This window comes from Triturus cristatus, chromosome 4_1, assembly GCF_964204655.1.
Source record: "Triturus cristatus chromosome 4_1, aTriCri1.1, whole genome shotgun sequence".
Lineage (NCBI taxonomy): Eukaryota > Metazoa > Chordata > Amphibia > Caudata > Salamandridae > Triturus > Triturus cristatus.
This window is the reverse complement of record NC_140585.1, coordinates 555552879-555566969: the sequence shown is the minus strand read 5'-3', so window position 1 is coordinate 555566969 and position 14091 is coordinate 555552879. Positions and strand designations below refer to the sequence as shown.

The 14091-nt window shown below is 42.1% G+C and overlaps 1 protein-coding gene across 1 annotated transcript in view; it reads right to left on the bottom strand.

The window, feature by feature from the left end:
* The window catches only part of CAMK1D (calcium/calmodulin dependent protein kinase ID), a 1392645-nt gene that overhangs the window by 149198 nt on the left and 1229356 nt on the right, over window positions 1-14091 (bottom strand). Inside the window, exons 7-8 of the mRNA XM_085652873.1 lie at window positions 11610-11722; window positions 3630-3708 (exon numbers count right to left, since the gene is read on the bottom strand). Coding sequence (XP_085508999.1) covers window positions 3630-3708; window positions 11610-11722 — 192 coding nt within the window. The remainder of the gene's footprint in view (window positions 1-3629; window positions 3709-11609; window positions 11723-14091) is intronic.

Below are 14091 nucleotides of genomic sequence, written 5' to 3'. Positions count from 1 at the left end.
CCTCAGCCCTACACTGTTCAACATCTACATAACCCCCTTGACCAACATCGCCAGAACCCATGGACTTTAGATCATATCCTGCACCGAGGACACTCAGCTCATCGTCTCGCTATCAGAAGACCCATCCACCATGATGGCCAACTTCCACAGGTGCATGACAAGCATTGCTGACTGGATGAAAGACAACTGCCTAAAACACAACACAGACAAAATGGAAGTGCTAATCTTTTGGGAACAACTACTTCTCGTGGAGCGATGTCTAGTGGCATTCCAAACAAGGACTCTCAACCACTCCAACAGACCATGCCCGCAACGTTGGCATCATCATGGACAGCAAGTTCACCATGAAAAATCAGATTAATGCAGTCTCCTTCACCTGATTCCTCACTCTTCACATGGTTTGTAAGATCTTCAAATGGCTCCCTGTCAGCATCAAACAAACCGCCACTCAAGCCCTAGTCACCAGCCGTCTGGACTATGGCATAGCACTCTACATATCTATCAGCTTGCTCCTCTTGAAGAGACTGCCAAACCTACAGAATTCAGTGTCCAGACTCATCCTCGACCTCCCACAGCGGATCCACAATACCCCCCACCTCAAGAAGCTCCACTGGCACCCCGTTCAAAAGAGATGTAAGTGCTTTGGTACCGTCATGGTTGATTAGCTATGCATTTTAAGTCCTGTTTGATTGAGAACAACTTTAACTGAAGTATTCCAGCCAGGAGTGAAAAAAAGTTTTCTGAAACATTTAATACTTTTTTTGATGCCCCTAAGAAGACTGAGCTCAAACATCAGTCCAGGGGAGACCATTCTTACCCAGCCTTCGATTGCACCTCAATCTGGTCGCAGCTTTTTCAGATTCCACAAACTTTTGCTCTCACCAGAAGCTCTCAGAAACTTAATTGTGCTTGTTGAGCTCTGTCCTCTGCCCACTTATAAATGAAGAACTGTTTCAAGCCTACAAAAGAAGACTCAATGTAGAAAATACAGCTAGCACATCTGATGACACTGCTTCCAGCATTTGACTTTGAGACACACCTTCTTCAACCTTCTTTAATATTATATATTGCAATGACCTGATCGGCATATTTTACTTTTTGAAGACTATGCAAGCTCAAGCTTTGAAATCCTCTACTCTGGTGAATTCAGTGCTCAAAATAAGTAAGTGAGCATTCTATTTAGTGATTGGCAGAAGCAAGACATCCACTGTTGACTGCCCTATGTCCTGCTTTGCCAAACCTCTGGTTTCCCCAGCTCATTAGGAGGGCAACCACATTTGCTGACTGCAGAGCCTCCTCGGTTTCTGTCTTCGGAAACCTGTACCCGACAGCCCACACAACACAGGGCCACCAGTTTCTGTATGTTGTAAAATTTGACATTTAGGGTGGGCCCTCTGACACTGATACAAACCATTACATGTGGAATGAAAATGACAAAACAGGCCACTGACACACTGGGAGAAATCTCACTGTGTATCAGAGACTTTTTGTTTTGTTGCGTAAGTCTCCTTCTTAACTGGGCCAACCACAATTCTTAACTGATCAACTGTACTTACGAACAGACCTACATTTCGCCCAGGACACTTTGAAAAAACTCACAGCGGCACCATCATTGTTCTGAATTCTTAACTATCTGACATAAGGTAGGACTGAGTTCCAATACTTTCAGTAAATGAGAACTACCATTGACTTTCATTAAAATAGTCAACAAATTTTTCTCCTGTTTCCCTTTATTAACCTTCTTGAAATATCTGTGGCAATTATCTGCTACATTTCTCCATTAATTACCTTGGTTATTATGTTCTATTTCTTTAATTACATTGCTTTATTGGGGTGCTGATCCTTGCACCCCCCAAAGCACCTTCCTCACCTTAAGGCCACCCTTGCAGTGTTACTGAGGGAGCTTAGACAAAACTCACTTGAAGTATTAGGCTACCCTCCTATCTCTGTCTCCCACGGTAGATACCATCATTGATAGTTCATTTTTGGTGGATTCAAAAAATGTGGTTTACGATGTGGCATGAAAGAGATGGGATTACTGAGTAAGGTGCCCGTGTAGCCACCAAGAGTGCTGCCTTCTATGGAGATCTTTATCAGAAGGGGCAAAGTAAGACCCTAGTCTGGAAATGAGGCTGTGTGTGGAGAGTTGCCTGGTGAACCAAGTACTTTTGTATAAGAGGCTTAACTTGCAAACTCCTCTGTTGATAAAATAGAGTGTTTTGAACAACAAATCTGTGTTACAGGGATCAGAGGATACTGGGTTAGCAGGACTAAAGTGATTTTGGGGGCTGGAATATACATTAGGAAGCAGAGTCTCTCTGCTCTACAGTTTGGAGCCAAGGCAGAAATTTCATCAGCATAAATGACAAGGGACACCTATGCTCTGCGACTCTGTCCAGGTTGATAGTTAATATTTATTTATTTAGGTGATGAACCATTCTGTATGGTGCTATCCTGTCATTTTACAGTCACAAAGAGAGTGTTGATTCAGTAAATTGAATGTGAACTAGGGACATAGCTATCAGTACTGCGGCAAATGCAGCGTCACTGGGGTCCAGGGCTGTGAGAGGCCACCGGGATCCCAACTATAGATGATTTTTGTACCAAACTCTGGATTGGGGGGTATTAGTCTTGCTTGCATGAGGGCTCACGACGATAGTTCTACGCCACTGCCAAGAGCTACGAATTGTTGTGATGATTCAGGAGAATGTCAGTCTTCAAGGAGATATCCAGGCGGGCCCATGGAAGGGAGAGGGTCGAGGAGAGTTGTATGCCTTGTGTCAGCATTGAAGCTTTGCTTAGCTTTGTGACTTCCAAGCCCATTGATAAAAGGCCGATGTAAACTCAAAAGTGACAAGATCTCCATACCCAATAAAAAAAAATGTCAGCATTGATGGGCATAAAACTATACTTGTCTTTCGTCCCTGAAAGGCTACTTAAAATGCAACAGTATTTTCATATGGAGAGAGCAGTCACATGGGAGTCTAAAGCCCAAACAGTTTTTATCAAGCTGGGTCTGGTGGCTTAGAGAACTAATGCCTCCACTGTAGGGGCCTGTGTTCAACCTCATGGTCTCAGGTTCAAATCCTGGCGGGACCACTCAGCCTTGCATCCTTCTGAGGTTGATAAAATGGTTAACAATAAACATCTTTCAATCAGTCCCAAGATACCCTTGGGTGAATGTGCGGTTTACAAATCCACATGTTATGTTACATATAATTTGTGCACTATTATTTCCGGAGATTAAAAAGATATTGTAATTTACTTTGACCATTGAGATGGACCAGTGGATCCTGCCTAACAACACGGGTTTACCTGGTTTTGGAATTAATCTGATTATCACCTCGGCCATGTTATATGGCAGTATGTGACTGAGACACATTCTGTGCCCTTGACTTTACTGCATTCAAAGGTCGGCATAAATTTGCAATTTAAGGAGGGACCAGCCTCTAATCAGTTCTGAAAGTAGATAACATTAAAAGCACATTAAAAACAAAGAATGTTATTGTTTTCTATTGTCACATCACCTCAACAGAACAATTGAAAAGAAATTTAAATTTATGAAAACAGTTTAGAATTAATGAAAATATTCAGCAAATCTTACTGCCAGCTCCTTGATAGATCCTTACCATGGGTGCCGAGAAGCCTGCTCACACGTGTACCTCTTACTGGGGTCTTTTTCCATCAATCGGCGAATAAAGTCTTTTGCTGCAAAAAATGGAACAGCAGATTCAATGCATTAAATGCATGTTTATGTCCTCCTAAACTTGAAAATATGCTTGTGTGCTTGACTATTATGAAACAGCCTGAAACAAAAATGTTCAAGACACTAAAGCGTTGGCTGAATTACCCATAGTATTCCAATTTATCATATTTTTAATGTGTTTCCTCTACAGCAATATTGTCAGTCAAGGTATTGCATTTTTAATGTCAATTTATAGTATTTTTATAGATCAAAGATTGTTATTGCGCATGAGCATATACCTCTCGGAAAGCCATGAAGAAATGCAAGGTGCATTCTTTTGCATCAAGATGGTGGCTTATGCATTAATGCGAACCCCCTTAATGTGTCACTAATTCATTACATTTTAATGTATTACCTACATAAACGCATTTCCAGCTGTGAAGTCCCCACGCGACGCGATGCGATGGGACAGCACTACACAAGTGGCAGTATATGTTTAGTAATGCTGAGTTGTTCAATACGTCCCATGGTACAGTACAGTGTAGAAATGTCACATTTTCACATGCACCAAAAAGGGGCAAATCATAAATAAAAAAAATAATACTAATTGTCCTGGAGGAAACTAAAGATAGGTAAAAACTATAGTTACATTCAGTAAGTCTTTAAGAAGGATAAAATGGCAAGTGGAACTGCTCCGTCCCATGTCTGAACTATATAATAGCCCCTTATGTGAAAAGAGTTTGAATGTAAAATTTAAACTGTGGTCCTTTGTACTGTAAGGACCATAGGATGGCTGCGCAGAACTAAACCACAACACTACAAAATAAAAAACGTAATTGAATGACAGATTAGTGTAATTATATATAGCTGCTATCGAGTAAGCTGCTTAAGTTCTGCTTATGTCTAATGGGTTATTTTCATTGTGCACAATTCCTACCGGAACTGGAAGAAATTTGCACTGGTGCAAGGATCATCCCACAGAATGGACAGTAGGGACTGATCAGCTTCTTTGACTCATGCTGTGCAGGTTACCCATAAGCCGCCAGCATTGTTCTGACGCACCTGCCTCTGCATCTATTGTGCTTCATCGCTTTCCATCATTTGCAAGTCACTGGTTAAAGTCACTGTCAGAAAGTTGCTAAATAATTTGTGAAGGAGGTACCTCTACCAACTCAGTAAACTCATTCTGGTTCCGCTAGATCACAGTTCTGAGAGAATCTCTGCTCAACGCCTGTTAGCTTGAAGTAGGTAATCACCAGAGACGTGCATGCTAAGTTGAAGCAGAACCAACAATTTAAAATACATTCCTAAACAAATTTAGAAAACATTAATGAGCAAAGACACCAAGAGCATCAAAATATGTTAAAGGGAATTGGAGATCTGATGGTTTTAAAGTTCTAGGGCAAAAAGCACCAAGAAAAAAGAAGGTATCAAGCAAAAGTCACGGTTTGCTGTTGACTGGGACCGTGGCATGATTTCAGGACAACACGATGGAACGGAGGCCAGATACACCAAGCGAATCATCCCAGTCACAGTTTTTACTTACTGACTTAGGGGCCAATTTAGATGTTGGCGGAGAGGGAACTCCATCACAACAGCAATAGAGTTCCCTTCCCACTAAGACAGTGGTCCGCCCACCTGATTTAAATGCGGGTGAACCAAAGGTTTGACTTTGGCAGTGACTACACTGTCACCGCCATTGCCAAACTTCTCCGATGGCCCAATGGAGCAAGGGCCTTTGAAGAACTGGCCATATGACCATCCGTCCAATTAGGATCGATGGACATACAGCCTTTTTTTTTACTGGCTGGCACTGCCAGGCAAACCCTGGCAGTGAGGGTCAGTAAAAACAAAAAAGCATCTACAATGCAATAGGTCTGGCATCTACACAAGTTTGAGCTATTGGCATTGTAAATGACAATGCCTTTTATTTATGTTTTGTTTTTCAAAACATAAATAAAAGGCAATGTCATTTACAATGCCAATAGGTTAAACACTCACAAATGCGAGACCTATTGCATTCCAAATGCTTGAAGGCATCCCTGAGTTGCCCCCTTCTGTCTCCCATGGCCCCTGAAGAGCTACGAGTTAAATTAACAAGCCGGTGATCACAACTGCGTACGAGAGACCCTCCTGCCCTCCTGCAGTAAGAGAAACTCATTAAAGAAAATAGTGCTTACAGACTAAAGAAGACGCACCGTATAACAACCGAAGTAAAAGGGCCAGTCCTCATGGGAGGTTACAAATGCAAACAGGGTGGTACTAAGGAGGGACTAACAGGCCTGATAACGAATTGGAAGTCAGCATTTACCAAGGACAATGACACAAGCCAATTAAAAATATGGGCGGAGAGTGGGCGGGATTTCAAGTACATACGCCAATAAAGCATGGCTCGCAGAGCAGCACAAGTGCTGTCCAGACTTTACCTAAAAATGATAACACCCAATCCGAGGGGGCCATTATCTTTTTCATTTTCAAAAAGAAAATCCAGCTTTTGGATTTAGTTTTTGGCCTTGAATGCAAATTTCTTTAAAAATCAAAATGTCTTTAAAATAACCTAGCAACTCAGTTTTACGTTCTTCATAAAATACTGACCTGGGGGTAATCGTGATCTGACTTTCCACATGGAATGAAACCGCTCTTACATAATCATGATGATTCTCACAACTGAGTGAACCAGCAAACATAAGTCTTTGGCTCCAACTTGGATATCTACATAGGGATCTACACACTCAGGTGGATCACCACTATTCACTTCACAGTCACACACACCACAAGGACCATATCTTGCATTTCAATAATATTAAAATCTTCAGAATCACTCTCTTTGCCTTAGGGCACCATAGCCAACTTGACCTTCTCTCGTTTGGCGCCTTGGCACATCTTAGTGAAATATTCCAACTTTATTATACAGTCTGCAACACACAATTTTAGCTGGACATGGTTTGCCCCCTTTTATGTGAGATTGATTCCCACACCTGAAGCATATATTAGTCTGTTTAAAAAATGAATTAGACTGACTGAACAAAATTGTTTGCTGATGTTGTTTCCCTCTCCAGCTTTCTTCCTTACAGCAAACTGGATACACATGTTCACTGCTTCTATCATCAAATTCTTTAGCAGATTTAAAAGATGTTCGAATCATTTTAGATACATGAATGGTCTCTAACAATGTTGGGTTACCTAAAATAATACGTTTCTGCCATATACTAGTATCAGTACAATGGCTGATAAATTGGTCATAAATAAGTTAGTGACTGAAGTTCTCAAATTGACATTCAGCAACTAGTTTGGGTAAAGCAGAGATGTATGTGTTATGTTATGTTATTGATTTTGTAAAGCGCATGGCTGCCCCAGCAAAGGGGCGTCCCAGCGTAGATCTCAAAACAAACAGAAGAGCAAAGAGGGTAGATCAGAGGGAAGCAAATTACTTGGGAAAGAGATATGTTTTAATCGCCTTTTGAAATGACACAAGATTTTCTGATGCTTCTGATGCTCACAGGGAGGGAATTCCAAAGTTTAGGGGCAAGAAGGCGGAAAGAGCGCCCTCCTGCGCTTGATCTCTTTACTCGAGGAACAGCCACCAGGTGCTGACCAGTACAGCACAGCTGGCAGGTGGGTGTGTAGGGCGTGAAAAGATAGGCTAAAATATCGGCGGATTGGGCGTTCAGGATTCTATGGGAGATACAAAGGGCTTTGAAGTTGATACGTTTCTCCACCGGAAGCTAGTGTAGTTTGCTGATTAAATTAGAAATAGAGCAGCTTCTTGGCAAGCCGAGAATCATCCGGATTTTGTGCCCTTTGTAGGGGATGTATCTCTGCTCTGTTGGCCCCTAGGTACAAAGAGCCTGTGTAGTCCAGCCTGGATAGTACAGTGGCCAGTATAATAACCTGACAGGTGTTAGAATCGAAAAACCCGACAGAGGTTTAAGACCGTGCAAGAGCCCAAAGCAGACTCCAGCTACCGCCTTAGTTTGAGCCTGGAAGGTCAATGCAGAGTTGATCCAAATGCCCAGATTTGGAACCGTCTGTTTGGGGGCAGGCGGGAGGCCAAGGGTGGACGCCCACCAGTGCTCACTCCATAGATGAGTTTATTTTCCCACCAACAGGATCCCAGATTTGCTGGCATTCAATTGAAGACAGTTAGATGTCATCCAGTCTGCAATAGCTGTTAAATCATCTTTAAATTCGAGCGTGTCCTGTGCGGAGTTGTCAGAGAACGGGACCACTAACTGTGTGTCATCAGCATAGGAGACCACAGTTAGGTCCCTCTCCTTAGCATCTGCTGCCAGGGGTTGGATATAGATAATAACAAAGTAGGGCTCAAAGCAGAGCCTTGAGGAGCCCCTTGGTGCACAGCGTGCATCTGAGAGCAGAAGGGTGGGAGGGACAATCACTTGCAAGGATCTCTCAGATAGAAAGAAGGAGAGCCAGGCCAGGGTCGAGCCACCGATGCCAATATCTTTTCTGGCTTGGAATCGTCCAAAGTGGGTTTTTTAAGTAGTGGAATCACATTGGCGTGTTTCCAGGCAGTCGGGACTAAAGCAGAGGGCATAGACAGATTTATGAAATCACACAAGGGGGAAAGGAGCTGGGGTAGGAATTTCTGACACTAATCAGGTTTGAGGGGGTCCGCTGGGGATCCAGATTTTAGTTTATTGCAAATAGTGCTCATGACTTCTTGGGAGAGCGCAGGAAAAGCGGAGAGTGAAGGGGCGGCGCTAGACTGAGATGGGAGGCCTACTCTAATCGCAGTGTGGAGAAATGTTTTGTAAATGTCATCGACCTTTTTGAATAAAGAAAGCGGCTAATGCCTCACATTGCTGATTAGAGGAGAGGGAAGATGTATTAGGTTGCCCTGAAGATTTGAGGTCCTTAAGCAAGGAGAAGATACATTTTGCAGGATTGCTGCTATTTTTGATTTTGTCTGCAAAATAATCGTCTCTTTCTTTCTGAATGGATTCATGGTACTTTTTGATGGCTAGCCGATACTGTACTTTCAGGGCTGGATCATATTGCCATCTTCATGCCTGTTACAGGCTTTTGTAAGTTTTCCTGGCCTGGGCCAAATTGTCGTTGAACCATGGGCTCGACTGGGGTGCGGCTTAGAGACAACTTGGCTGGGATAAGAGAATCCAGAGAATGTGTGAGCAAATCAGACGGAGTGCTATCAGCCCTTTCAGGGTTATCAGGAAGGCTAGGTGTATGACTGTGTCCATGTACTCATTTGGTTTTTGGATTCTCTTAAAAAACGTATGCCCAGAAACCACCAAAATAGGTGGTATGTCAAAACTTTTCACCAGTTTCTTCTTGAAACCTAAGCACAGTAAAACTAGAAATGCGAGAGAATACAATCATGGTAGGTTGTTGTCCCAAAAGAAAGTTAACCACTTAGGTGTGCACATCACCATGTATAATAGCCCGAATTTACATACTACTGGCTGTTGGCTGTACACGTCACTGTGTTCCTCAAAATATGGAAAATGTGGCCCTCAAGATGTATTTAACCAATAGCTTTGTAGAACAAATGTTAAATGGTTCATTGCGCTCTGCAATTTGCTGTAATGGCTGCCATCGTAGAGTTACAATATCTAAACAACAATACCTCCCAGTTCAAAATGCCAGCCTCGCTGTGGTATTCACTTCTAATGCTTCAGTATTTAATATGTCTGCCACATTGAAGCAAAACCCTTAAAGAACTTACTAATTCAACATGACTGTCCCGTTTTAATGTAAATTGTAGATTGAAACTGAATCCAGGAGATTTATTCCAACATGTGATGCTTAAGATGGTGGCTGTCTGCGCATTACCTGCATTGATTAAATCAACTGTGTTGCATTTGCCAATATGCCTGACCATTAAACATGGCTGTCGCACCTGCATGTTGATGGTTCTCTTCCTTGATGCCTGGCCAGCCACAGTATATGTCACAACAGGCAGCCCAGGCACTAGCTTGCAAGTTCAACCTAAAAATTGGTATGCGCATACAAAAAAAAACGTGTGGAAAACCTAATTTGCAACATACCCTTAGGAAAAGGGGAATACTCTGCTGCTGAGTGGAACAGACACCCTGAAGCTAAAGGAGAACAGTGTAAGATAAGAACTGTAGTGGGCACTGCCGAAAGATTGTCAGGCCCTATACTTGTATGAAAGACTTCTACCTGAAAGTTCCCCTGGTGATCTGTAAAACAAAGGCTGCAAATAGTCCAATTGCTGATTTATATGAGAAGTATACAAAGGTACTGGGAACTGAACCTGTGCACTGAAAAACCCAAAGCAAGTCTGACCTCCTTCTGAAGATAGGAACAAAGATGCTGCATCAATTTGAAAAAAAAACAAAATCCCCCAACATATGCCATCCCCTCCAATGGCCTCTCATTATTATGCGATGTCAAGCCTCACCACTGCAAGCTCTCACAAGGTGCATTCGAGATCATGCAAATTCTGTTCATCCTCAACGGCCAGAACTGATCGAGAGAAGTCACCCAAATCATCCAGCAATGTGCTATTGACCGTTACAGGCACCTTGCACCACATGGTTTATTTTCTTTGGGTTTATTTTCCACATCAATGAGCTGACCAACTGATCTGACCTCATGGAACCCTAACTAGAAGAAATTGTTTGATGCATTCCACTTGTAAAGTGTTTGATCCAGAAAAGAGAATAAGTTAAAATGCTAATTTGTGCAACTGGCCATTCCTACAACCTTTTCCAATGGTGTGCACTCGTAAACTATAAATAATAAATCCATATTTGTAAAGCACAAACTACTCACCCTTACGGGTCTCAAGGCACTGGGGGCCGTTGTGGAAATTAAGTGAGCTATTGCCCAGAGTCACATGGTGCTGAGTTGCCTCCGGAGCCAGGGATCAAACCATGAACTCTGTGCTCCGAAGTCAGCTGCCCTGGCCACTGCACCACACGTCTCCACTGTGTCACTTAAAGACTCAGGCCCGATTCACAAAAGTAAACTAAGACAAAAGTCTAACTTTACCACATTCAGTATTCTCAAAGGGCATTTACGAGTAGTAAAGTTAGACTTTTGTCTCAGCTAAACCTAAGTTTTGGTCTTAAGTTTAACTAAGACCAAAACTGAGACAAACTTTACTACTCGTAAATGCCCTTTGTGAATACTGAAAGTCGTTACGTTAGACTTTTGTCTTAGTTTACCTTTTGGAATCTAGCCCAACATGTCTGAAAAGCCAGCCACGGAGTTATTTTTACATACTTTTTAGTTTCACATTTGACTTACATTAATTTACATACAATCCCAAATTAACATTGACACCTATTGGCTTCGGAATGATAAAAGCCATTTCCCCCAATTTCCCTTTGTCATTTTTCTTCAAATAATTTGGATTATTTTTCAACAGATGTTAACTTTTCATGGACTTGGTGTGTACCGTGCAAGTTTTATCTTTACAACTATTTTGCGTTTTAAATTGTTGACTAGTGCACCCCCAGCACTGTCATCAGAGTAAACTGAGCACATGTGACTAAGGGATTGTATAAGTGTACTTTTAAGAGTTCTTGGTTTGACTCTGGAGGATTTATCCAATTAGGATATTGTGGTGAGATTGAATATGACTCACAGACATGTCTTTAGCCACCTTCACTATTTGCCCTGTCATGAGGATTTCTAGCATTCTCTCTCAATCTGTCAGAAGAAAGATACTCTCCTCACAATCTCTCTCAACATTTAGCAACGCTCTAACAATTTTCTTTTCCATAACCATAGAGGGCATTTGAGGCACTTGTCAAATTATTCAAATTATCAAATTATTATTATTAATAATCAATTTAATTCAATACGTTCAATATATTCTGCTCATTCAAGCCAACAAAAGTCATATTTACAAAAATGATTCAATGATAGTGGTTTACACAGAATGTATTGAAACTGCGTGCAGTGTGTATCATACCAGAGTCAGAGATGTCATCCCAGTACGGAGAATCAAATTCGTAGTCTGCCTTCAAAATCTGCTCGAATAGTTTGGAGTCATTTTCATCATAAAATGGAGGATAACCACAAAGTCTGCAAAACAACAATTCAAATTGAAAATCATTAGTATGAAATGTTGTATTAGGTTACATTTTATGGCAGACGAATACTGAATCCAGGCAGATACGTTGAACGCAGTCGTTTCTTAATCATGGTGAGCGAACAGTAAAAAAAGCTATTTGAATTGATTGAGTATCAGAGAAACTTTATCAGAGGAACATTGTGTTTCAAAGAGATAACCACGTTTTAACTGCAACAGGGAGGAGATTATTTATGTGAGAATAATGTGACCTAGAGTTTGACGTAGGTAAACATAAATTACTGTAGGAAATGTTACCAATTTTCCCTACTAAGTGCTTAACCAACCTCCTCAAGATGCTTTCCATTGTGTCTCTGTTTGAGTCTACCAGTCAAGGAGCAGGCACACTACCTGATCCACATGTTTAATTTAATATAAGGACACGTGTTTAATATGTAGTTCCAGTGGCTCACTCACACTATTGAGGAACCTGGTCACTGTCCACTCCATCTTAGGCAGTGCCATCTGAACCCGCCCTGAATATCTTGGATAGTCACCAGGAAATGGTGAGACACAACATTTGTGTGAGAAGGTGTGGTGGTAGTACCCCCTCCACCACAAGTCCCTCTCAGATTCAGCTAACAGTAGTGGCATGCCAGTCATTTCCAACTGTAATAAAAGTCCAAAGTCCTTGAGAAAGGAATCAGTCACTTTCAGCAACGGTGCTCCCAGGATCAACCCTTACTGATCATCAAAGAACTATTAGGCTGGGTGTGACAACTACTTTCCATCTTCTGTGCCTCAGCACCTGGTGAAGATGGGCTTCTTGATACTGAGAGCCTCAGGAAATCTGCCCTCCGATCACTTTGTGACAGATAAATTTGAACAGAACAATGACCCCGTTGCCTCTGCCTACCTCATGCATGTCCCCTTCTCATACACGCCTGCAGCCCATACCATCTCAACACCATCATCCAAGGTCTCAGCAAACACATTGCCCATTGTTATCACATTTGGTGTGCTCCCTTCCTCTGACAACTCTGCGGATGGAAGGACATTGGAACTTAGCTAAGAACTTGACTGGTGGCATTTGATATTAGTAACCCTACATTTGAGAAAGAGATAAAGGTCTGAGAAGCCATGTTGTTAAGTCTGACAGGAAGGTTCACATGAGCAATGGTGTTTTGTGCAAGTGTCAATCACAAACATTGTATTGCATTTGAAATTTGGTACGAAATACATGGTGGTACGCGATGAAACCCAGAGATGTAGGTGGTGACTAGGTCATTGAGGAAAGCAACACCATCATGCCACAGCACCCATGCAATGCTGGGATGCAGACATGAAAGCAGGAAATATGTGACTTGCACCCCATTGACATCCGTGGTCACTGGTGGAACTGAGCGGGGATGGCATTGCCAGTGGCAAATGTGGTAGGTAGGATAGGAGTTACCTGACCCCATCTCAGTCCCATATAGCTCCACTAAATATGTCACTACATCTTAAATTACTACATCCAGCACTGCCCTACTTGATTTTTCTCTGTTGCGTGAGAGATCCGCTGTTAGGAGTATAGGAGTTGGAGTTCATGTATATGCGTCCTGTCGTGGGTATGGACTGGTTCCGTGCAATTCATGTTTGTGTTGCTTTCGAGCAATAATGGGGATTCAGAGAGAGGCCCTACCAGTACAAACCATTGCAATGTTGTGATTTTGTCTAAAAGGCAATCAATAGCATGAAATCTGGCATTGCTTGTGTGGAATACTTCATGGAGCATTGGAAAATATTATTTTCTAGCGTCCATATCAAGGATGCTAGCCTTCATGTTAGTTTCACAGCTGCAGCCTGACCTCATCCATTTATTGAGACACATAGTTCCAAAATGTGTGTTTAATTACCTCTTGCCAAAGTCCCTGAATTATTACTGTATCTGATTGCACAGATGAGCATTAACTCAGAATGATTTTGATATAAAAAAGTCCTCTTCCAGTTGGGTTTGAGTCCTTGAACAGAGCCCCCATATTCAGCGCTTGAGATAATGATAGCAATGCATAAAGAACATTCCCATAAGGCCTACACATGTTATAAAGAAACGAGTAACTGTGTGGACGTGCAGAAAATGGAGCAGTTCCCGTCAGGCGCAGATTCCAGCGGTCTTCTTAAACGTTGTGATTTCAATACACATTCCACTTTTTTACAGAGCATGAGAGAAGTATCAGTGGAAATGCCTTGCACATGCAGAAGCCATGTTTGCTGTGGGAGGATTTCCAGGGAGTTCAAGCATCTGCGCCTGCTGCACAGCTGCTGCCGCTATTCAGCTGGCCCCATGGTGGTAAGGGTCAATGCAAATGGTTAATAAAATATATGAATGTAGCAATACTAA